The sequence below is a fragment of the Pempheris klunzingeri genome, chromosome 13, assembly GCF_042242105.1.
Source record: "Pempheris klunzingeri isolate RE-2024b chromosome 13, fPemKlu1.hap1, whole genome shotgun sequence".
NCBI classification, from domain to species: domain Eukaryota; kingdom Metazoa; phylum Chordata; class Actinopteri; order Acropomatiformes; family Pempheridae; genus Pempheris; species Pempheris klunzingeri.
In genome coordinates this window covers 7,289,162-7,314,948 of record NC_092024.1, presented here as the reverse complement: position 1 = coordinate 7,314,948, position 25,787 = coordinate 7,289,162, and the positions used below count along the sequence as shown (strand labels likewise).

The 25,787-nt window shown below is 40.2% G+C and overlaps 1 protein-coding gene across 10 annotated transcripts in view; it reads right to left on the bottom strand.

Moving 5' to 3' along the window:
* nrxn3a (neurexin 3a) overlaps positions 1–17,016 on the bottom strand; it is a 189,213-nt gene extending 172,197 nt beyond the window's left edge. For 5 of the 10 annotated variants that reach the window (XM_070841772.1, XM_070841779.1, XM_070841777.1 and 2 more), the window contains exons 1-2: positions 16,332–17,016; positions 7,074–7,082 (exon numbers count right to left, since the gene is read on the bottom strand). In XM_070841772.1, coding sequence (XP_070697873.1) covers positions 7,074–7,082; positions 16,332–17,016 — 694 coding nt within the window. Of the gene's footprint in view, positions 1–470; positions 509–3,032; positions 3,045–4,756; positions 4,784–5,249; positions 5,271–7,073; positions 7,083–13,086; positions 13,105–16,331 lie in introns of all 10 variants that reach the window. The other 5 variants (XM_070841778.1, XM_070841781.1, XM_070841771.1 and 2 more) reach the window with 4 other exon arrangements.
* Between the last annotated feature and the right edge of the window lie 8,771 nt (positions 17,017–25,787).

The following is a 25,787-nucleotide window of genomic DNA, read 5'->3' as shown; positions in this document are numbered from 1 at the left end:
TCTATAATCAACCACAGACTACCTACATTCCAATTTGCATGTGTAATTGCACACTTTTTTTTGCACTACTCATTTTTCGCAGTTATATTTCTTTTTTTCACATGCTGCCTTCTAAGTGCCTTTTTATTTATTTTTATCTTTTAACTATTTATACTTAAATGTGGGCATTCATTGCTGACAGCAATGAAAGAATTTCATTGTACATGGAACCCTGTTTCCTTACTGTGCATATGATAATAAACACTTTGAATCTTGAATCTTGAATGTGTGTGAAAGAATAGTCTCCTCCAACTTAGATTCCTCCTGAATGAATGATGTGTGAATGGGTGAATGAGGATGTGATGTAAAAGCGCATTGAGTAGTCAAAATGACTAGAAAGGCACTATACAAATACAGACCATTTACCATTTACTTTTGGGCCACTGGAGGTGGTTGTGATGGACTTCACAGTCTTTGAGCCATCATCAGACGGGCGTGGGAAATATCTGGTCCTTCGGTTGTGTTTTCAAAGTTTACAGTTGCAGTGTCAACCCGAGTGGACAGTAATAATTGGATACAGCCATACAGTGTCCCTGCTAGGGTGCACTCTTACTAGGGTAAATGTTTTGAGGCTGATGTGGTCTTGAGCCTGTGTGGGTTGTACAATATGAAGAAGAGTCTAACAACTTCCTGCAATGCCCAACGTGAAGGACAGTGTGAGCATTTTAACAGGACGCTTCATTATGTACTGGAGACTTTGCAGCTGGACCCGGAGGGGCAGATGGTCGGAGTACCTTCCTGAGTTGGTGTAAACTTATATCAGTACTGAACATCAGCGCATGGGTTACTCCCCATACTTTTTCATATCTGGGAGGGCCCCTTCAGTTCCTCTGGCTGGGGCAGGAAAGGGATGATTTTCAGGGTAACATGCATGAGTTGAGGAACATCAGAGTTGGTCAGATCCTAGGGGAAGTAACTACCAGAAGGCGGTATTGCAGGCCAATAGAAAGAGTCAGGCAGGTCCTGGAAAGTCAACTGAATGGGAAGAACAAGGTCCAAGCCATCAACACGTACACCCTGCCAGGCATCAGATACCCCGAAGGTACAATAAGCTGACCAAATAGGACATAGAGGCCACTGATATCGAGACAAGAGAGCACCCTGACACTGTACACCACATATGTCAAACTCAAGGCCCGCGGGCCACATCCGGCCCGCAATACAATTTCATACGGCCCACGAGATAATTTCATGTGACTATTAAGAATGGCCCATCGGTAAACAGCACTCCCACCTCTAATACTACAAATCCCACAATGCACTGAACAGCTGCCGCGCTAGTCAGGACCCGTGCAGCAGCCCCTCCTCCCGCAGGTATAATGACACACCGATCAGCAGATCAATGCCTCGATCAGCGCTGTTATAGTGACACTTATGGCACGTTTCCACTAGTACCTACTCAGCTCTACTCGGCGCAGGTACGGAGTAGGTACTGGTGGAAACGCGCCATTAAGCTAACCCCCCCCAAAACAAATGGCTAAACGAAAAGTGGACTTTGAAAACAGAGACTTTCAAAGCAGATGGGGGGCAGAGTTTTACCTGTTTGTCTGTTGGAGGTGAACCTGTGTGTCTTGTTTGTGGAGCTGATGTAGCCATAATTAAAGAATATAAATATAAGACGACACTATGAGACAAAACATCAGGATAGTACAAAAAAGAAAAAAATTATTTAAAATTCTATTTATTTTATTGAGGAAAAGTTGTTGAAGTTTGGCTGTTTAAATTCATATTTCTGGATAAAAAAAAAAAAAAAAAAATATATATATATATATATATATATATATATATATACACACACATATATTATTATTATTAGATTATATTATATACTATAATAAAAGAGTCACTATTAGAGTCTTCACTAAATGTTGAGCCCGTTTGGCCCGCGACTTAGACCGTGTTTTAAATTTTGTCCCTTTCTTTGGTTGAGTTTGACACCCCTGCTGTACACTAAGCGGAGCGAGGAAGGTCGAGGACTGGTGACCATCAGGTCCACTGTCCTGGACGAAACAATCAAGATCCAGAAATACATCAGCAAGATGGCCCCCAAAGATGGGCTGCTAATTGAATACCCCAGGGAGCAGAAACCTGATAATGCAAAGGAGGAGGATGAACCTTCCTGGAGGGACAAGCCCCGACACGGCATGTACCACCGACAGATAGAAGAGGTGCCGGATATCGAGAAATCTTACCCGTGGGAAAGGCTGGCTTAAGAGATAGCAGAAAAGCACTAATCATGGCAGGACAAGAGCAGGCACTTGGTAAAAGATCAACCAGCACCATCAGGACCACCACACCAGACAGGACCCCAGGTGCAGGTTGTGCAAAGATGCACCTTAAACAATCCAGCACAGTATTGCTGTTCCTGTCTGCATCTTACAACCAAGTGGCTGGCATTGTGTAGAGGAACATCTGCATCGAGTATGGGCTGGGATATGGTATATGAAAATCATGGTACATGAAAATGAATGTATTGAAAATGTATACATTATGAATCATAATAATTTAGAATTGTGTGATACTAATTATTACTCCTCCTATCAGCATAAATGGATAAAACTAAATGTACTAAATGAAGGTGTGAACATCGCTGCAGTTAATGGATTGTAGAGTTTAAGGCAATGCTTTTCACTTCCATCAGCCAGTAGCAAGAATGAATTATAAATGAGTATAAACAACAATAAGTAGAAACCATGAAGACTGATTAACATTGACGAACTGTCCCACAGTGTCCCTGCATACTGTACTATACTGTACTCTAAAACATTACATAACACACTGAAAAAAACACAAAAGCGGCACAGTCTTTTTTTCCCTCTCTTTCAATTATGGTTGGCTTGATTACTCGCTTAATCCAAGCACCCTTGGTGGGAAACCATTACAGAAGAGACACCAAGCACAGACAAGCAAACACATTAGAGCTCTCAAACACTCACAGAGCAAGCGTCGCTTTTCATAGATGTGGAAAAGGAAAGATTTCGAAAAAGCTGTACCTTTGCTTTTAGCTAGAAGAGCAGGAGGAGGTGGAGACAGAACATAGGATCCGCAGCCGAGACAGCCCAGGCAGGGAGGAAGAAGAAGAGGAGACGTAAGTCCAAATTCTAGCCAACATCAAACATGTCAATGTACACACACACACACACACACACACATATATATATATATATATGTGTGTGTGTGTGTGTGTGTATGTATACATGTCATGAGGATACACTAACATGCAGTTGCAACTATAACGCAATTGTGCATCACAAAACACATCAGGTATTAAAGGAACTCTGAATGTCACACCACTGCACACAGAAAGAGCTACACACACTGGCAGAGAGCACCAAGTGCAGAAATGGTGAAGTTATGAGAAATATGGGTAAACTATTAAACAGTAATTCCTTTATTTTATGCCCTTTTAGGACAATTGTTTTACTGGAAATACTGACCTAGATCATACATAATACTTAAGAAAAATGCTGTTTGAAATGGTTTGTTTATAAAAAATAATCTATCTTGATTATTTGTATAAGAAATCCTTTTGTCATGTGTCTGTCTGACCATTTGTTAATCTAGTCTAACTCTTCTCAATCCACTATTACACCATCAATCCACTATATACTACTGTTGAATATTGAATTTAAAGGTGTAAATGGTAGAATAGGAAAATCTGCCATTATCCTGTGGGGGAGTAGAAGTATAAAGTCATCATAATATGAAATACTCAAGCAAAAGTACCTCAGAATACAGTTCTTGAGTAAATATAATTTCCTTAATTACCATAGTTGCAAGACAGCTATGTCACTAGACCATTAACAGATGTAATTTTTGTCAATATGATGGAACGACTATGATGTTGGTTCATCAAAAAGTATATTTTTCGATTGCAACAAACTGCATGTGATAATAGTGAGTAACTGTACAAGTAACTTTAGCAAAGGCCAGCCATAGTTTTCTCACTTGCTAGCCTTAACATAAAATCACTCTCCAACTTTAGCTGGAGGCCAGTGATTAAGCCAGAGTACCGTTACTGTTGTTTGACTTGGTTTTAGATCCATTTTGTAGTAACTGCATTTTTACATTTTACATATCACATACAATTTTACATATTTTTAAATTATCAATTGATCAACTGCATAGCTACTGTGTTTTGGCTGGTCATTGACACTGCTGGAGCTTCCTGCTCCTAAACCCCACCCTCCTGCACACTCTCCTCTGATTGTCTTACAGTCAGCATCTGCCAGCTTTTACCCTTCAGTTCACCATCCACTCCCACTGCCACCCCCCCGTATTACTTGCCTGCCAATCAGCTGCCTGTCTGCCCAGTCTGCCCAGTCACCTGTTTCTGAGCAGCTCATTATGTCACAGCATTCATACCAGTTAGTCCTTTGCCATTGTTCTTTGCCAGATCATTGTTAGAGCTTTGCCTGCCTCGTATCCTGTCTGTTTATTTGATCATCTGGATTTCTGACCTGAGCCTGATCTCTGACTTGTTTCTCTGCCTTTACCCATCAGTAAAGTCACTGTGTTAGTGAATCTGTATTTAGGTCTTCTGAACCGTGACAGCATCACAGGATAGTAGAATAATGAAATCACAATGTATATCATGATGTGTACAGTGGATCCATGCATATTTATATACATTCCACACCAACACTAAAACATGCAGCTCCACAGTAGAATCACAAATAAGAAAGTCATGACAGACAAGAGGAAAAGAGAGGCATACCTTGTTCTGCCATCATATGTGCAAGGCCTTAAGATAAGAGAGGGACAAAAGAGAGGGGAGGAAAAGAATTAAAGGGAACACTTGAGAAAAGATAACACTTAGTTTCAATACTCTTTAGTATTGTGATGATACATGCTTTTCTCAGTAGGAAAAGCATGACATCAGAACACACTAACAGGCACACGAAGCTTCCTGTAGCTGAGCAGGAGGCTTCTTCATAAGAAATACTAGCATGTCAACAGAAGTGATAGCCAGCCGACTTCATCTCAACCAAATAGTGTGGGAAGGGTGTGCGGAGGGGGCTGCAACTGTGGAAATGTAATAATATCCTAAATAATCTTATAATGATTTTAAATTTCTGTTTCTTTTTATGTGCTTATGTATGCATTATTCTGTTGTTTTTATAAAATGAACGGTGAAGATGTTGCTGTTAAGTTTCATTTTCTCATTTTTTTTAATTAGCTTCTTTTTATTTTTCTTTATTTCAACTCACCTGGCATTTTGGTGTTGACCTCTGGAATAGGAGGAAGCAGAGAAAACAAGCAAACAAAGTCAGCATTATAAACACTTCACTTACTTGCATGTTGACTGTCATGCAAATGGGTATACACTTCATAGTCCATACAGATGGCTGGCAGTGGGCACAGCCATGTGTATGTCCTTGGCAATGCAAAAGGTTTTAGCAAGGAGTTAAGTCATTATTCAGTCCCATTAGATGAAATTTAGAGAGAAAAATCCAGTGTGAAGAAAAAGACACATTAAGTCTTTGCGTTATCTTTTAGTATTAACAGGTGCTGTTGCTAAATCACAAAGACAAATAAAGTAGTAGTAAAGTAAAATAAAGCTCATCCTTTAAGTGACTTATGACCTTTGATGACTCCAAGGACAGAATGAGTCCAAGGACAGAAAGAACAAGTCTACAGGCTTGTTCTTTCTCTGCTTTCCAGTTCTGAGAGGCTGAAGTGTTGGACAATATACTGATTTTGATATTCTTAGAGCAACTGCAGTAGTGGGGCAAAAGTGTAAAGTTTGCTAATGCCATGCAGCCATTATCATCAAGATTCCTAACCCTGGAAACAATGAATATCCACAGGAAAACTCTTGCAAATGTGACGTGTTTTGAGCTTTGTCATAAATTTAAGCGGTAGATAAGTGGAAGTTTTGGAGTAAATGTGTTAAGTCATCAAAGAAACTAATGGTTTGCTGACATTATATTTGAAATCAAAGTTGGTGTAATAATAAAACAATAACAATATTTTGAACTTCAGACTCCTATTCAGTTTACATCTGCTTTACAGAACTCTAGTCACAAGACAAATGCTCACATGGTCTTGAATAGAGTGCAATATGCAATATTTTGATTTAACAATTAAAAACCAATTAGTTCACAAATTTAGAAAAAAAACAAATATGGCTTAATAAAGGCAAAATAAGACATGAGTGATTGTACTTCAGGATGACTTGGATTTGTTTTTGTTTTTTTTAACTCCGACATTGACTTAAATAATCCAATGTTTACTGTTAATACATGGTAAAAACTAACTGTGAACTGTCAAATAGGTTGGGATGAAAGGAACTTAGAATAATAGGAAAAAAAATAGGAATTAATTAAACATTACAAAAAAGATTCAATCAATCATCAGGACTAATCTTATGGGAACAATAAATATTGATGATGAATTCTGGCTGTCTGGTTTCAGTTAGAACTGAAGAATCCTCTTGGATGAGAGGCGAAACGTCTTCAAGTACCTTCAACAAACCCAGTTGACTTTTTGCTCAACTCCTAAGGAATAACTATGACCTGGATGACAGAGAATCTTCACAGACAACTTATTTTTTATTGATTCTTGTTGCTTTGATGATTTTAAACACACATGCACTGAAAATCTAAAACTCCGAAACTGTTGGACACTATTTTTGTTGAAGATATTGTCAATTTCCTGTATTCCATTTGATTTCAAAGGTATAATTGATTTTTATTTCAGTAGTTCAACATTTTGGGAAAAATGACTTTTAGCTTTTTTGTTGAAAGCAAGATGAAAAGATGGATATCAACCTGCTATAACATGCTATATTTTTTCTGCTTAGGACAGGGTTGTATGTACAAACTAAATGTTAAAACAACAGTGGGGACACTTCCAATTACCACTAGCAGATAAAAAGAAATAATAACAGGGAGAGAACAAATTCCTCTTTCATTTGTTTCTACCATTCAGTTTGACTTTCGGACTAATCCATCATTCAAAGTTCAATCTCTCATTGTCTCTCTCTCCTGATGTTCAGCTGTATTCACTTGCCCTCCCTCCTGCTCTATCACTATTTTGTTCTCTATCTTGACCTACTTCCATTGACAATTTACTTCCCTTGTGTTATGCCTCTGTTTCTGTCACCAGGCTGGTTAGTGTATGTGTGTACACAGAGAGAAATGAAGATAGAGAAGCATGCAAATACATACATATTTAATAAGGTACAGTCAACAAACCAAACAAATGTTCACTGGAACAATTCCAAGTGGCAGAATTTCTGTTTAATGATTGTAACAAATCTATATCCTCCAGCTCTCAGAAATTCCTCCTGAAAATAAAATCCAAAAACCATTCTTTGGGATGATTCACAGACACTTTGACAAACTTATTTATTAATCAGTGGACACATAATCTAGGTAAGAATATCACTCTCTCTTTTAATTCAATACCCAAAAGGTGAGGCAAGGATAGCAGGGGATTAGAGCTCAAAGTGGATTACTTAAAAGGGATGATTCATGATGTGTTGGATAAAATGGGAGAGCACAGTGATTAATGAGGTATTTCAAATTCTACTTTCTTTCATCACTGCTGGCTTAGCTGATTGTTTCTGCAAGTTATTAACATGGAAGCTAAACCATGCCAGGAAGGTACGTACATACATACATACATACAAATAAAGGATTGAGCCATTACAGTGTTGAGGGCTTGAATGTTGCTGTTGTTATCATCGACAGCCATAACCTCCTTGCTGACTGATTCCACCAGCAACCATGTTTCATGATGATATGAACACATGGGTGGTTGGAGAAACAGCTAGACAGTGCTGTTGAAGGTATCTGCTCATGTTAGGGCTAACAGCATAAAACTGGCAGATCGTCAGCTTGGTGACCACAACACAGTGTTGGGACTTGTTAGAACCATAGATTGAAAGTCATTTCAACTACTCAAAGCGCTTTTACATGACATCCTCATTCACACATCATTCATACAGGAGGAATTTTTGTTGGAGGAGACAATTCTTTCACATACATTCACACACTGAAACTATGCCTCAAGAGCAAGTTGGGGTTCAGTGTCTCGACCAAGGACACTTCAACATGCAAATATATTTCGCTATAGGTACATGCATTTTCAACAGCAATTTCTAATTGCTTTGGAAGGCACTGACAAATTATGTCATCCTTCCCATAAGGCCGTCAAAAACGATCAGAACATGCCTCTGGGAGTCATTCTCAAAGACAGCAAACAATACAAAGATTATATTTGTGCCTTAATTTGTTGAATGCAATTGTGTCATTCCTTTGTGTTCTGGCTCAGGTCTGGCCAGAGTGATTTGTCATTTGACAAAATACTCTGGTTTGCATAGTGTTGTATTTTGGTCTTCTACCAAAAGTGCATCAATCCTAGACACACAAATGAATGCATGATAAAATCAACAGTGTCATGTATGAACAGAATATCTTTTTAGATCATTTTGTCCCCTACTATGGACTACCTCAGTAAAATAAATTATGATAAAATTAACTTTCAATTTGAAGTGGGCAAATTATATTAGGCCTGTTAATTGCTTTAAGGCAAGTAGTCTAATCTCCATCACTCCACTTAGTGTGCAGTCTCAGGATACAGGACTTGGGATGAAACCCTTCATGCATTGTGAGAAGCTTCCTTGTCTTGATTTCAGTGGCCTCCATCTCCTCCTTTGTCCAGCGTACTACACCAGCAGGGTATCTGATGAATGGCAGGGTGTACAATGTTGATAGCTCAGACGTTCTTTCCCATTCAGACGACTTTTTAGGAACCGCCTTATTCTGTGTAGGTATTTGGCTGTGGCTGACTTTCTTGCAGGTTCCCACTTGACTGCGGGATCCCAAGATATTTGTAACACTCCTGAACATTTGCAATGCTACCTTCTGATAGTTTGACCCCCTTGCTTCTGATCATCCACCCTCTCTTCGATATCATCAGACCACATTTATCTTTTCGAAATGGCATTCTAATGTTGCTGTAGATCCTGGTGATGTGGATCAGTGAGTTGATCTCTCCTTCATTCCTGGCACACAGCTTGATGTCATGGTGATGTGATGGTAACTTGTGCTACTGGCTTTGAGTTGGCCTCCAGAGTTGTTTTCCACAGCCCCATTGAGTTCTTAATGATGGCTCTTTGTCTCCTGTTGCTGTTGTACATTTCAAAGCATTCCAAAAACTATGTGTGTGCCATTGAGTCACAGGCTTTCTTGTAGTCAATCCAGGCATTGCACAGGCTGGTCTGTCTGGTCTTGCATTCTTGGCTTGACTGCTCTATCCACCAGTGGCTGGTGCTTGGCTCCCCTGGTATTACAATCAATTCTATTCTTGGCCTTGCTCAGGTATTTGGCCATGTGCCAATTCATGTCAGCCACTATGATGCCTGATAGGAGCTTCAATGTTGTACAGAGGCAGGCAATTGGTCAGGAGTTTGATGGAATTGTGCCCTTCTGGGGGTCTTTCATGATCACCACTCTGGGTGTGAGTGCGATTATTTTTTTTCGCCAGAAGTTGTTGATAATGTCAGTGCCCAGCAATGCCCAGTTCATCATACCTGACACTGTTTCTCGGATGTGATGGCTACTGGCTCTTGCTCTGGGAGATTGCTGTGGATTGTTCTTAGATCCACCAGCCACTCATCCTGAGGTAGGCTAAGGGAGGCACAAAGGACCTTGCCTAAGGGTCAACACTTGATATAGGTCTTACCTAAGGATATTAGGTCATACATCTAGTATGCAGTATTTTTGTTATGCTGTGGGAATTCTGTTGCCTTTGATCTGTTCCTCATTTAATTCACTGTTAATGTAAACAACATGTTTAGCTGTTATCCAAAAGTGCTGTTGCCAAATTTAAGGAGGTGATTTCTTCAGTATTTCAGCCAGTGTATCCCTGTGCTATGGAAGACCGCTATGCTAATCTTAACCCCTCCCAAATTTGCACTCACTGCGAATGACACTAGACTCTATTGCCCCTCTAAAAAAGAAGATAATTAAAGAAAAGAGACAAGCTCCCTGGTATCACTCCCAGACTCGCAAATTTAAGCAATATATGGGAAAACTCGAAAGGATATGGCGTGCCACCAAATTGGAAGAATCCCGCTTAATCTGGCAAGATAGTCTTAAAACCTATAGAAAGGCCCTCTGTAATGCCAGAGTGGCCTATTACTCCTCACCAATAGAAGAAAATAAAAACAACCCTAGATTTCTGTTCAGCACAATAGCCAGGCTGACAAAGAGCCAGAACTCCGTTGATCCTTGTGTTCCTTTAGAGCTCAGTAGCAACGACTTCATGAGCTTCTTTAATGATAAAATTCTAACTATTAGAGGCAAAATTCATCACCTCCTGCCATCAACAGGCTCTGATTCAACCTCAAACTCAGGAATCATGGAAACAGCTGTTGGGCTTAATGTGCATTTGGACTGTTTTTCTCCAATTGATCTTCCTGAATTGGCTTCAACAATTTCCTCATCCAAACTGTCAACATGTCTCCTAGACCCCATTCCTACTGGGCTACTTAAGGAAGTCCTGCTCTTAATTAACACGTCCTTACTGGATATGATCAATCAGTCTTTACTAACAGGCTACGTACCACAGTCCTTCAAAGTAGCAGTAATTAAACCTCTCCTGAAAAAGCCTACTCTTGATTCAGGCATATTAGCCAACTATAGACCTATATCCAGCCTTCCCTTTCTCTCCAAGATCCTGGAGAAAGTAGTAGCCAACCAGCTGTGTCACTTTCTAAATTCCAGGTTTTAGAGCGAGCCATAGTACAGAGACAGCACTGGTGAAGGTTACAAACGACCTCCTTATGGCATCAGACAGAGGACTTCCTGTTAGATCTGAGTGCTGCATTTGATACCATTGCCCATCACATCTTATTACAGAGACTGGAACAGTTCATTGGCATAAAAGGAACTGCATTAAGCTGGTTTAAGTCCTATTTCTTCTTCAGTTTGTACACGTTAATAATGAGTCCTCTGTGAGGTCTGAGTTCCACAAGGTTCAGTGCTTGGACCGATACTATTTACCTTATATATGCTTCCTCTGGGCAATATTATCAGGAAGCACTCCATTAATTTCCACTGTTATGCAGATGATACCCAATTACACTTCAATAAAGCCAGGTGAATCCAATCAGTTAGCTAAACTTCAAGTCTGTCTTAAGGACATTAAGGTCATTAAGTCCTGGATGAGCAGCAATTTTCTGCTGCTAAACTCAGATAAAACTGAGGTTATTCTGCTCGGCCCCAGACACCTTAGGGACACCTTTTCTAACAATATAGCTGCTCTGGATGGCATTACTCTGGCCTCCAGCTCCACTGTAAGGAATCTGGGAGTTATGTTTGATCAGGATTTGCCCTTTAACTCTTGGTTGGACTATTGCAACTCGCTATTATCAGGCTGCCCCAATAAGTCGTTAAAGACTCTCCAGCTGGTCCAGAACGCTGCTGCTCGTGTTCTGATGAGAACTAAGAGAAGAGATCATGTTTCCCCTGTACTGGCTTCTCTTCATTGGCTTCCAGTAAAATGTAGAATAAAGTTTAAAATCCTTCTCCTTACGCACAAGGTTCTGAAGGGTCAGGCTCCATCATATCTTAAAGAACTCATAGTACCATACTAGCCCACTAGAGCACTGTGCTCCCAGAATGCAGGCCTACTGGTGGTTCCCAAAGTCTTCAAAAGTAGTGCAGGAGGCAGAGCTTTCAGCTATCAGGCTCCTCTCCTGTGGAAGCTCCTTCCAGTCAGACACCCTCTCTACATTTAAGAGGAGACTAAAAACCTTCCTTTTTGATAAAGCTTATAGGTTAGGGCTGGCTCAGGCCTTGGACCAGCCCCTAGTTCTGCTGCTATAGGCTTAGACTGCCAGGGGACTCCCATGATGCACTGGGCTTCACTGTCCTCCTCTTTCTCTCTATCATTATGTCTCATGTCCGCTTAATGTCTGCTACTAACTTGGTATCTTCCCTGGAGCCTTTCTGTGCTTTTCTCATCCCTCAGGTTCCTGTGGATCCTGGTCCTGCTGCTGTGGTTCTCTGGTTCCTGTGGATCCTGGTCCTGGTTCTCCTGCTGTGGTTCTCTGGCTTCATGAATCACTGCTGCAGATCGTCAGCCACTCGTCATGTTTTTCAATGTTACCATATTGCTAATTTAGTAGTCACATTCCTATTGTTAGTGCTATAGCTGCTGTTAGTATGTTGGTTGCTGTTTGTGTTGTCTCTCTCTGTCCAATCTCCACCCAACACGGAGCCTAACAGAAAGCCCCCCCCCCCCCGAGCCAGGGTTTGTTCAAGGTTTCTTTCCGTTAAAGGGGAGTTCTTCCTGCCACTGTTGCTCAATGTGGGGATTCTTGAGTTTGGTCTAGACCTGCTCTTTATGTAAAGCGTCTTGAGATAATGCTGTTATGAATTGGTGCTAAATAAATAAAGATTGATTGATTGATTGATTAATAATAATAATACATTTTATTTATAGGCGCCTTTCAAGGCTTTCAAGGACACCGTACAACACAGTTAAAAACAAACAGTGATATTTTTGATTGATTGATATAGTACTCAGACATGGATTTACAACCCTGGAAAGTCATCACCAACTATTTTGTTTTTCATCATGAAAGTAACAGTCAGGAAACAGTAGACATGCACTATTCAAAATACAAAGTAATCTACCTGGAATGTACAGATGTTATCATAGTCTTGGGATAATTTGTGTCAGATGAAAATCTTTTGCTGTTACACATCAGGTCAGGTGGTGTGTGTTTTGGGGAGGGAATTATGAGAGGAAGAGGGAGTGGGCGGATACTGCATGGAGCTATGTCTACAATGCCAGTACTGAGAATGACTAAAAATGCCATTTTCAAATGCCTTTCAACTAAATGAATCCTAAATAGTGCCAAATAGTTAGACATGTAGCACTCAATCTGTGCTGGAAATAAATAATATTAGAAAGGTTCTATTTAACACTGTTGAAAATGATTGTAGAATGGACCTTAACGTCACTGCAGAGGCCAGTGTAAATATATAAGAAATGTACCAAATCTGCCATATTTTCTAACGTTTGCACTAGACTTGTTGTTGTTTTCTGAATTCATGTGTTTGTTTCCATTATATATTTGTTGTGGATATTCTACTGTGGACATTTATAGTACCTAGAGGATGATTCATAGCGTTTTAGTCAGGACAGCTGTGGCTCAGAGGTAGAGTGGGTCGTCCATCAATAGGAAGGTTGCTGGTTCGGCACCTATGAGTCAGCGTGTTGAAATGTCCTTGGGCAAGACACTGAACCCCAACTTGCTCCTGAAGCATAGCTTCAGCGTGTGAATGTGTGTGAAAGAATAGTCTCCTCCAACTTAGATTCCTCCTGAATGAATGATGGGTGGATGAGGATGTGATGTAAAAGCACTTTGAGTAGTCAAAATGGCTAGAAAGGAGCTATACAAATACATTTATCATTTAATGCCCCTAACGTTCAAATTTCCCTTTGACCCACATTGGTCTCCAGCAGCATTTTATATTGGAGGCACCCTGCCATAGTGAACTGAACTTATATGAACTATAGTATTCGGCTTATGAAGTGTTAGGAAAAACCAGCAGTTGACATGACTCTGCAAAGGCCACTAATTTATTCTTAGTACTTGCCAACTATGCTAACCAATTTCCAGGGGGGAAATCCAGATATAGTTTTAACATAAATGATGATTCCCATGGTCTCCACAGGATACTTTGATGCTTTTAGTTAAACCCTGAATTTTTACTTTTACAAATTGGCAGATTGACATGAAAATTACTGAGCACTTCTATGCTTTCCAGAAGATAAAATATCTTCGGATTTCAGTTACTCTTGTTGCCTTTCATTTAGCGCTACCCTTAGCCTTTATATTTTAAGGCCCACTATCGATCAGACAAAGTGACATGCTGATGATTTTGCTTTCAAATCATCAGTACGTTGCTCTGTCAAACACTTGGGGTGTAATAATTTTAGGTCCTTAGTTTTCACAGTACTGTAGTACCATGGTACGCAATTGGCAGGAAGACCAGTGGCATTATGTGTAAAGCCAACATTCACTAGATTTATAAGGTGGAGCTTATTATAATATAATAATGTAATAATGACCTATAATAATGACCTTTAAGTTGATCCTCTACCAGAAGTCTCAGCCTCTGGTTTCATGTACCTCAACATTGCTCAACAGACGTTTCCGTTAGATGTCATTATTATTATTTGGCTTAACTTTTAACATTATAATATTTGAGTTATTTCTATGATTTTTCTCTGTAATCAGTATTTTATTGATTCAATTATTTTACTCTTTATCATACAGAGGCATATGTTCTGTTGTAGCAGTGAGTCGGTGATATTTTTCTCTTGGACCAGAGTTCAAAGAAAGTATGATATTATAGGGAGAGCATTAGAATGTTGTAAAGGAATATTTGCATTAAAACCCCATCACGATTGTCCTGCCCAACTGGTGGTGTGGACCACCGTTAGTGGGAGAACCCACACCACTGTGAAAGAAGTCTGCATGATTTGACAAATATAATCAGATGTCAGACCATGTAATGCTCTAATAAGAATAGAACTGTCACATATATTTGAATAGAAAGTGTGGCTCCTCCTCTCAGTGCTGGTCAGCAGCTGCAGCTAGTCCTCCACTTGGCTGATGTTGTCACAAAGCACAACCGGCTGAGCTTGCAGATTTTCTTTAATACTTTATATACCAGCAAGTCCTCTGCTGTTCTCATGTCTCTGCAATGAAAAACAACTAAAGGAAAGGAATTGAGGCACAAACATTTCTACCTTCGAAGCCCTTCGTCTCAGTTAAATGCCACCCAGTCAATAAGATGAGCAAAAGCAAGGCAGCTAAGCCACCACCAAGACACAGAAGAGGGAAAGCACCAAACACCAACCCCCACCCTATCCTCTCCTTTATTTCAAACACAGGAAGAGATAGATAAAAAAAAACCTAATCTTTAAATTCCAGATTGCCTGGCCTTTTGTCTGTGAGCTGTGGGCTTGGCATCTTCCCAAATGGGATGTAAATTCCATATTTGTGAGAGGTTAAGAAGAGCACTTGAAAGTCAGAGATGGAGGGAAAAAATAGCAGAACAAATATATTAAAACAAATGACCTCTGGTCTGAATTAATCAACTGGGGAAAAAAAGAGTTCAGGGACTTTCTCATCTAAGTGGTATTGATTATCTCATAAGAAGTCCCATGATTGTGTACTCCTCAGCTGCTGGAAGCTGCTGGTTTTGTAAATCCTGAAGAATGTGTATTGATTGTGAATAATTAAGTTCTTGACAAGAGTTTTTTCAAAGCAGAGAAAAAAAGGAAAGGTGCCGGAATCCATTTAATGTGCTGACTGCATGTTTCCCAATTACCAAAGCAAAATAGACATTATCACACACTGTTCTGTGCTCAAGATTTATCAAATCAAAGGAAATCCAAAATTCTATACAAGGCAAGTAAAAGTGCTTTTCTTCGCTTGCAGGCAGGAAATACGTGAGGGGAAATAAGTAAAGGGCTTTCTTTTAATAAGAATCAATTTTGGTCTGGCGACCACCAGCTGAAGAGCGAATGAAACACAGCTCTGGCAAAATTATCAGCACAAAAGGATACAATATAAAACACCTGCCATCTTGTGATTGGGTGAAGAAAGGGGGCTCAGGAGCCATTCTCTCTATAGGCGTCCTTATCACTGCCTGCAGGACTGATGCCATTAACCTGCGCCTCACTGGCTAACCATGCTCAGATTAGCTTTCTGATTTTATAGCTCTCTCTATGTCACACACACACACACACACGCGCACAAGGGAATAATGGCAATCTGGGAGTGCCTGGCAAGCCTACAATTCAAACAGCCTCAAAGCCTATGTGTAATAGCAGAAACAATTCTCAGACTAGAGAGTTTATAGGAACACTAAAACCTGCAAGGTCATGATGTCGATATTCAACATCCCTACAAGGTAACATGACAAATAAATTCCCACTGGACAGTTGAAATCAGCTGGATCATTGCACAACAACAAAATCAGCAATCAATAAATTTTTTCCAAGTTGAACTGGTGTGGCTCTCCAAATTTGAAAGAACATTTGGTTTTGGTATAATTATTTGGATGATTTTGTAATTTCACTTTGGTTCAATTTGGCTTTGGTTCCAGACCTGTGAATTACTGGCCACATTTCAAATGTGTTAAATGATTTAAATCAAGCCCCCAGTAAAAGCAGTGGGCTGTGAGGCAATGTTGACATAATGGCTTCAGCTAGAATTGCAATAAATAATAATAATAATAATAATAATAAATTACCTTCTCTGCAGAAGCGGCCCTTGTATTCTGTTTTGGAACAGTCACAGACCGGCTCTCCGTCCACCACTGAGCATGTGCCGCCATTCTCACAGGGGTTCATGGTGCACCACCCCTCTGACTCCAGGGGCACCTTAAGGCTTCCCAGCAACAGTGGCTGTGAGATGCCATATTTGAGGTCTGTAATTGTGCCCCTGAAGGGCTGCATGTTTCGCACTGTGGGCAGTGTGAGCGCACCGCTGCGAATATCCTGAGGCACTCCTCCCAGGAACAGGTCACTGACTATTTTCATGAACAAACGCTGAGGCCGCACCTCATCTGCTTTGGCCTGGCCATCCAGTACCAGCACTGACCGCAGGTTATACCTGCTTAGAGTGGCAAAGTGCCACCTGCCGTCATCCACCTGTCTGTCAGATACCACTGTAGTCTCAGCACAGTCAATGCTGAAACGCAGCTGCAGTCGGCCCTCCACCACTGACAGCTGCAGAAAGTCGCAGTAGCCTCCATCATCAAAGTACAGCAGCAGTGCCTCTGAAGCCTCTGTTTTGAACTGGAAGCTGAGGTCACCGCGGGTGCTGGCATCCCAGCGGAGGTAGCGTGCCCACTGACCTGGTGCGCCTAAAAATTCCAGTCCCAGACATGTGCTGAGGAAAACTTGCAGCCTGATAGAAAAACTAACAAGATCCATCGTTGAAAAAAAAAAATGTAATCCAAGAAGGTGTCTGGGGGGACGGGGGGGGGGGTCACTTAGATTGAAATCTTAGGCTGGTTAGCCGGATTTTGAGGAATCCAGTTTTATCCACAATATGTGCAGAGATATACTCAGATAAATATTTCTTAAAAAAATATTTTTTTTAAAAGGGAAAAGGGCAGTAGCAGAAGAACAGTCTTTATGGTTAACAGTCTTAAGGTAAATCACATCAGTAAATTGTTCTGCAGGAATTGTTTTCCTCCTGAGGGCTAAACAGAGGATTGACAGAGGGAGAGAGAGGGAGGTGATGCTCTAATGTGTTTTTTACACCTCTGAACAAATGCTATCAAGACTCAAGGTGTAAGGTCTGGTTGGACTTCTCTGGCTATTAGGGAGAGAGGAATTTCCACCTTCATGTTGTCCTCTGTGAAATGGCGCTGACAAGGGATCCACTGGCCATTCTTAATTCCATCACTGTAAGAAAAACAGAAACATGGTTACGATGGGTCCATCAGCACTTATTTTACTGCTACTAATACTACTAGATACATCCTGTGGTGCATTCTTCCAACTAAACCTCCTGATAGCAGCACACGACATGCATGTCCATCGATCCATTATCTATACCGCTTATCCGCCAGGGTCGCAGGGGAGCTGGAGCCAATCCCAGCTGACTTCGGGCGAGAGGCGAGGTACACCCTAGACCGGTCTCCAGCCAATCACAGGGCCAGCACACAGAGACATGCTCACAATCACACCTATGGGCAATTTAGAGTCACCAATTAGCCTAACCTGCATGTCTTTGGATTGTGGACAACATGTATGTGTTCAAACTAAATAAGAAGTTCCATAAGTGAAGATGCCCTGCATGAAAAAAAAAAAAAGCCTGAAGTATCAGTGGTGTTGCTAAACTGCACTCAGTGGTAGAAAGTGACCAAGAACATTTACTCAATTATGAGGTACTTCCAAGTATTTCCATTTTATGCTAATTCACACTTACAGCAATAGTTTGTAGTTACTTTTAAAATTAAGTTTTTGCATAAAAATCAGAAAGAGTTTCTAATTTGCATTAATATAGATCAAACAGGGGAGCCAGCTGCCTGTGGCTCTTAATAGCTTTAGATGTATTATGATGAAAATAATGAACATGTACAGTTATTACCATCCTCACTCATAACAAAGCTTGATGTATAATATTTAATAAGTTGACATATTTCTGTACCTAAATCTTCTGCAAATGTATTGAAGCAGAAATAGAGTAAATATTATATATGCAGGTAAACTACCTACTTTAATACGCTTCACATAATTACGTTTAATCTTTTGCATTAGAGACTGAAAAAAGGTATAGGCCTGCCAAAAATCTAATTCTGTCGGCTGTTTTCTTACACAGTAGAATGTGCAGTGAAATGTTTAAGGCAGCTCCATCTTGACCACTCACAGCAGTAAAATGTTAGATTCATTGATGCAACAGTATCAAGAACCTAATAATGTAATTTATAACAATGTATGACTCACAGCAGCTGTGGCTGTATGACTAGTACTTTTGCTTTGATTCTTTGAATACATTTGCTGATACTACTCCTGTACTTTAAGTGAACAGAGAAAGAGCATAGAAATAGAATAGAATCAGCCAATAAAATATTCAGCAATGTAAAAGGCAAAATCCCCACAGTTTCAGAAAACAATGTAGAGTATACAGTTTTTTAGAAAAAAATAATAGCTTAACTATTGTATTATTGGTGGTCACCAATCCTAATTAAAAGTCCCTGTGATATTGTGAGATTTTCTGCCTCCTCTCTGAAGGTTGCTTTGAGTTATCGGTCATCTGCTGCGTAAATTAGCCTCATTATTTGCATCAGGCAGACTGCTTTTATCTGATGGCCAGCCTGGAGAGGCAGCTTTCTTCACAGAGGAACACAAGTAGGTACCAATGCAATATCCAGTGGCTAACAGTTATATTTTGTTTATATAAAACCTACTTTAATATTTAAAAAAATATAATAGATTGCAAAAAAATTCTCCACCTTAAAACCTTGTATCCTACATTACATGTTCTGGTTAAATGTTTAGTTACCAATCATATATTTGTAGTTATTAAAAACCCCGGAGAAAGTGACAGTTGGTGGCTGTCAGCACTGACACCGATATGGGTTAAACACAGGGAGGGCAAAAAAATGTAGGTAATGTTTGATGATGTGATGTCGCAAGGACACGTGCTTCAACAGAGTTTTTATCTCCAGGCATGAGCCTGGGGGGGATCACACGTTTGGTTGAGGCCTGAATGGGCCTTTTCAAAAGTTAGACGTAGTGCAAAGTGCTGTTTGGTGCTGGGCAGCAGCATATCAGGGTTTGGTAAGGCCTACACTCTTTCTTCATTTCAGTAATTGAGGTATTCAGCATTTGTTGTGGCCTGTTAGTAACTGGTACTTCCAACAGGCTTACATTCCCTAGACCTGATTTTACCAATACTGCCTGTGCTTTGACTATAGTTTTATTTTCCATTTTATCTTCTTCTAATCTAATGTTCACTGTGTTCAGTGTGTAGCATTAAGAGACTACAATTATAAATAAACAAATAAATGTATTTTGTTGTGTTGTAAAAAACCTTGATTGACTTCTTAACAGCATTTGATACTGTTGATCATAAAATCCTACTCAAACTACAGTCAATCAATCAATCTTTATTTATATAGCGCCAATTCATAACAGTGTTATCTCAAGACGCTTTCCATAGATAGATAGATAGAAATACTTAATTAGACCAAACTCTTTAATTAAGAGAGAGACTCAACAATTCAGGAATTTTAAAAAAATTAAGGATTCAAGAATCTCCACATGAGCAGCATCAGATATTATATTAGGACACAGTGGCAGGAAGAGCTCCCCTTTAACAGGAAGAAACCTTGAACAGACCCAGGCTCAGAGGGGGGGGGCTTTCTGTCAGGGTCCGTGTTGGGTGGAGGTTGGACAGAGAGAGAGAGAGAGAGAGAGAACAAACAGCAACCAATAGTCTGATGATGTTGGATTCATTTGGCCTTAATCTCAATCCTGTGGCTCCTAACTGCTTGTAAACTGGTCTACAGACCCCACTGGGCAGTGCCTGCCTTACAGCCTCCAATTAATATTCACTATAAAAAGGCCAGATGTTTGGAGTGCAGGACACTAAAGAGGGATGAAATAATAAAGGAAAGGTTTTGGCTATGAAGGAAGCACCCTAACCATAGCACTCTGTTGGACTTTTGATACATTATTTTTAATACATACTTTTATATATTTATATTTTCTACTTTTGTGTTTGAAGTTTATTCTTATTCTTTTGGAGCTGTATGTAACAAAAAGCAATTTCCCCCTGGGGATTATTAAAGGAATTCTGATTCTGACTGATACAGTTCTATGACAAGACAAGTTACTCGTTACCGAGTATCTCCACAGAATGAGACAGGCTCTGCTGTGTTTGGTCAATGGAAAGAGCAGCGTCCTACACATCAAGACAGATGTTCCACTGTATTTTACAAACACAAATTTGCAAGATGTCCCAGCTGTATGAATATGAATACCACTGTAAATAGCATTCATGTGGGAGAATAATTCGTTTGACTGACTAATTTGTCTGTGCTGACTGGCCAGAAATTTAGACAGCTGACAGTTTTATGCAATTTCAAGTTGGGAGCCACAGCTTTACAGCAGAACTCTCCAGCAACATCATTTGAAGTGAAAGATGCTGGAGTTCAATTCAGTAGTAACGCTTGCTTTTCTACATTTTGAGAAGTGTGCCATCACTCCAGGTGCAGCTGAGTAGTGGGTTAGGGGCAATTAAACTGAAGCATTGTGGGACAGTATTCTTTCCATACTGCAAAAGTGTAGAGTATCTGTAGAGTGACATAACCAACACACAAAATGTGACTCTGTTATAATTGAGTTTATGCTGATAAATATCCTGTGGTGGTTTTATATTATTAAAGGATTTACAATTGTCCATTCCAGTGGACAATAAAGTTGTTTTGAATTATTTTGTTATGTTAACAGAGATAATTATCAGATACTTTATTTATAATATAATTGTTCTTTTTAAACTCACTATTGTGTTTGAGATATTTGGGCTGGGTGCTGTTGTTTCTTCCCTTACCAGAAAAGCACATGTGAACTTATTTAAAAACACATTTCACATGTTAATCACATATTTAACACAATTTTACATGTAAAAAATAGACATGACACAGCCAAATGTGGTTTTCAGATTTTTTTTTTTACATGTTAAAACTAATTTCTTCTGCACTGTGTCTGTAAGCCCCATCAGACTAACAAAGAGTCAGCAAGCAGTAAGAAACAAATATTACAGGCACATCTGTTTTCACTTCACTGCCTGCATTCTATAACTAAACATTCAAAACTAAAATATCTGCAGCATGCTGAGCACTGAACCTAACGATTTAATAACTGTACATTAATTAAAACAGGATCTTTCAAATAGCACAACACAATAGTTCAATATCTTAAAACTTATGTGATCAATTTATTGGAATCAGGCAAGGTATAGATAATTTATTTAACATTGTGATATTATTTTTGATTATGTCATCCAGGCCCACTGGATTGAGATACATTACGTAGTCACTGTCTAGTCAGCATGAACTGAGTTTATTTTGGAAATGGTGTGGCTGTCTGTGTCACTATCATTCATTAACTGTCAGGGCTCTAAAAAGATTATTTAAAAAAAAATGTACCTCTATTTTTTATTTAGCACTAGATACCCACTGGATAATTATTTCCAAGCCATTTGCATTCACATATTAAAGCTTTATTTCCTCCACCAGACAACATTTTCAACCACGAGATTTCCTCTTTATTCTGAGCCGTTATCAAACCTCAGCAGAGCCTTCTATCCCCTGCCTCGGGGTTAGAACTGGAGATACTGAGCTGCTTATCAACCTTCAATTCCATACAATACCAGCCAATCAATGTTGTCTAGCTCTGACATCAGAGGTTCCTCATTAACCACACCATGACCAAACCAAATAACCAGAGGATATTTACATTCTTTACACTCCCCTAATTTAGCAAAAAAATTTTTTTAATGCTGTTGATTTCCTAACATAAAATCATGTGTAAACTACGTAGGATTTAAAAGAGGTTAATATTCTTTTCCATCTAAATATATTCTAGATTTTATAATTGTGCTCATTTGTAATTGTAAATGTTAATTATTTGACAAGAGCAAAAGGGGAGATTTTTTTCTTCTTTTGATTTTTTCATGTGAAGCAGTATTTTTAAATCATTTTGCATTATATATATTTAATACTTTTGTACTATCTGCGAATAGGAGCCGGGTAATCACAGATAATCATATCATGCACCATCTACTTTGGCATACACACAAGTTCTTGTGCACTATACATTCACAGTGAAGAACATAAATATGACACGAGCATTTACAAACTGAGAATTGTTCTAATATCACTTTCAATTTGCTACAACAAATCGTCTGTCTGTCTGTCTGTGTGTGCGTGTGCTTGTCTTTTGTTGCAGTGTGGGGAGCGTCAGGGGTTAAAAGGCTAAACGGCACGGATCATTGTTCTCGGTGAAAGGCTCCTTTGACGAACCCCACAGGGATGAGTCCACATACACACACTGACAAAGGCAGCAGCACTCTAGATCCTATTAACAACCAAATGGACTGGGATATTGTGTGTTTGTGTGTGTGTGTGTGTGTGTGTGTGTAAAAAAGCCGCCCACCGGTAGGCCTCTTATGGTTAAATGGATGCCACTTGCCAGTAATTTTAAAGCAGGTGCCCCAATCACACATTCATCACACAAAAACACACATGCAGCGACGCTGTCCAGACACAGTCACAAAATGTCCTCCACTGCTCGCAGATAATATCTCAATGGACAGGCTGCGATTTTTCTGATTTGCTCGTATTGCTCATTTTGAGGCTTTCCACATATGCACAGACGCCGATGCTGGCGTTTACATCTCACAATGGAATGGAAGAGGTGCCATTTTCTTTGTCTGTCTGTGTTGCTGCAGACGTACTCTCTGAAATCATTTGAGCAGGCCGTGCAGACCTGACAGTGGAGGGGAGGAGGAGAGACACAAGGAAAGATGAGTGGAAACAGAGAGGGGGAGCAGCAGAGGGAGCAATGTTCCACCTCATCCGCTCCCACTCATGCATTTCACGAAACACCCTGACATTACTCTTCCTCTTCTCTCTTCATCACATTGCAAATACACACTTCAAGTCAGCCGCAGACCTTTCTAGGAAAACAGAGCTGCATTTACCACCCATTTCTTTTCATCTGAAAAGATAGATACCATAGCATATACAGCACAGCAACATCTCCGACAACACACATTTCTATCACCTCATGGCAGATATAATAAGTGTAACATCATGGTTAGTCAGGGTGAAAATCACCTCAGCAAGTCTAATCAGATGCTGAGATACATGCAAAAATGCCTCCACTTTAAAAAGACTAAATGGTAGAAGACATAAATATCGGTGGTCTATTAGCTGTTGGTGTCTCAGCTGACAAAATCATGAACATACATAGTTACAACAGTCACAACATTCATATTCACAACGATGCTTTTGGATTTTCACACTGCACAGGGGACAAGGATTTCCCTTTTCACCGTCTTCACTGAACGGGGGTTCATGCACTACATTTTGAAAGACATCAGCACAGGGGCAGTAATGCTACAGTGACCAATTTTTCAATTAAAATCAAGCAGCTGTTTTGAATAAAAGCTCAGGTCAATGTGAACATGAAAATGATCCTTGCCTGCAAAATTGTCATCACCATTTTACTGACAGTTCTCTTTTTTATGTTTATCACTATTTTCTGTGCACAGCCTCTGCAGCTCAGATTGCTCATTTCAAACACACAGAAATGAAATCAGACTAATAAAAGGCAGGTTCATGCAAAATGGGAAGATGGGAAGAGTTGAAGTGAAACACGGACGCGTTAGTTTGTGGAAGGAAGCGTGATGTTTTGCTGTTGGTTTGGCATTGGGTGCAGAGTGGGCACCGTGTTGTTATCCAGCTACTCTGCAGGCAGGACACGCCTTCTCTGGGCTCTGTGGTTCTGCTGCAACACCCTTCACGGCATTACATCACCCAGTTAGAGAGCACCCAGCACTCCACAAACGCCTGCATACACACCACGCACGCACACACACACGCCGCGCCGCCTGCACCATCAGACATCCACGTTCACGCCTCACCAGTGCCAGAATACACACCACCGGAATACACACCACACACACACATCACCGGAATACACACCACACACACATCACCAGAATACACACCACACACACACCACCAGAATACACACATCACCAGAATACACACCATACACACATCACCAGAATACACACCACACACATCACCAGAATACACACCACACACACCACCAGAATACACACCACACACACATCACCGGAATACACACCACACACACATCACCGGAATACACACCACACACACACATCACCATTATACACACCATGAAATGAGAATAATCATACACGTGACATTGGTACGTGTACACACAACAGACAGAAAAATATTACACATGCTGCGCGCGCGCACACACACACACACACACACACACACGCACACGCACACGCACACACACACGCACACACTCCACAGAACACACCCACAAGTACTTCTGTTTTTCCTCACCATCACCAGCCGCTCACAGAACATCACGCTGCTCTTCTCATTGTGACTTTTTTCCCCCACTTTCTCAGAATTCTGTTTTTCATGTGATGTGTGTGTTTTTTTTAAATTGTCTCGCTTCTTGGTCCGACAGCAGAAATTCTAAAGGTCTGTCAGAGCTGGATAAATCCCTGGTAATCGAAACGAACAAAAAAAAATATTTTCCTTTCTATTAATTTCCATTTTCATTTAAAAAGGTACATTTAAAGAAGAGAGAATATTTAGAGATCAGCTCTGTCACACACTAGTGCACTTTTAAAAAAGAATAAGAAACGCGACGGGGGGGGGGGGGGGGGGGGGGGGGCGTCTGAACCAAGAAAAACGACCAAATCAGAGAAAAAGAGCATCCCCTGAAATCCTGCGTAATATTTGACTCTCCCCGCCCAGAGGGATTAGTGTTACCTTGAGAGCCCTTGGCTTTTTGCGCCTGAATTGTCAGCGCAGTTAATCGGCTGCCAAGCAGAAAAAAAAGCAGGACAGCCAAATTACCCAAAACAGCCTCCTTCCCGCCCCCACCCCATCCTTAAATATAGGGGATACAGAGAACGAGAAGGAAAATTAAATCCAGAAGGGGTTCCATATTTTGCAGAAAATACGCAATGTTCATAAACACGACACTCACACAAGTTCTTAGTTTTAATATTGTGCGTAGAGAGCAGCACCGTGTGTGTGTGTGTGTGTGTGTGTGAGTGAGAGAGAGAGAGCTCCAATCACATTCAGTTTTATTCTCAGGATGACACAAAATAAAAATTTAAAGAAGGTAAAAAAAAAATCTATTTCGATCATTTGGATCAGCGGAAGGGACAGAATGGTTTCTTTCTCGAGACATATGATTTAAAAAAAAAAAAAAAAGGTGTCTTTGATGCTCTCGTGCTGGCGCTGATCAGCAGCTCCTTCGGGCCCTTTGCGGGGAAAAGAGACGCATTCTCCGGCTGGGTCACGCCCATTCCGAAGCCCGTTTTGGAAAAGGCCCGATTAGGAATTCCCCCTGCATAAATGCAAGAGTCATCTAATCCTATTACTTGTTAAAATCCTACA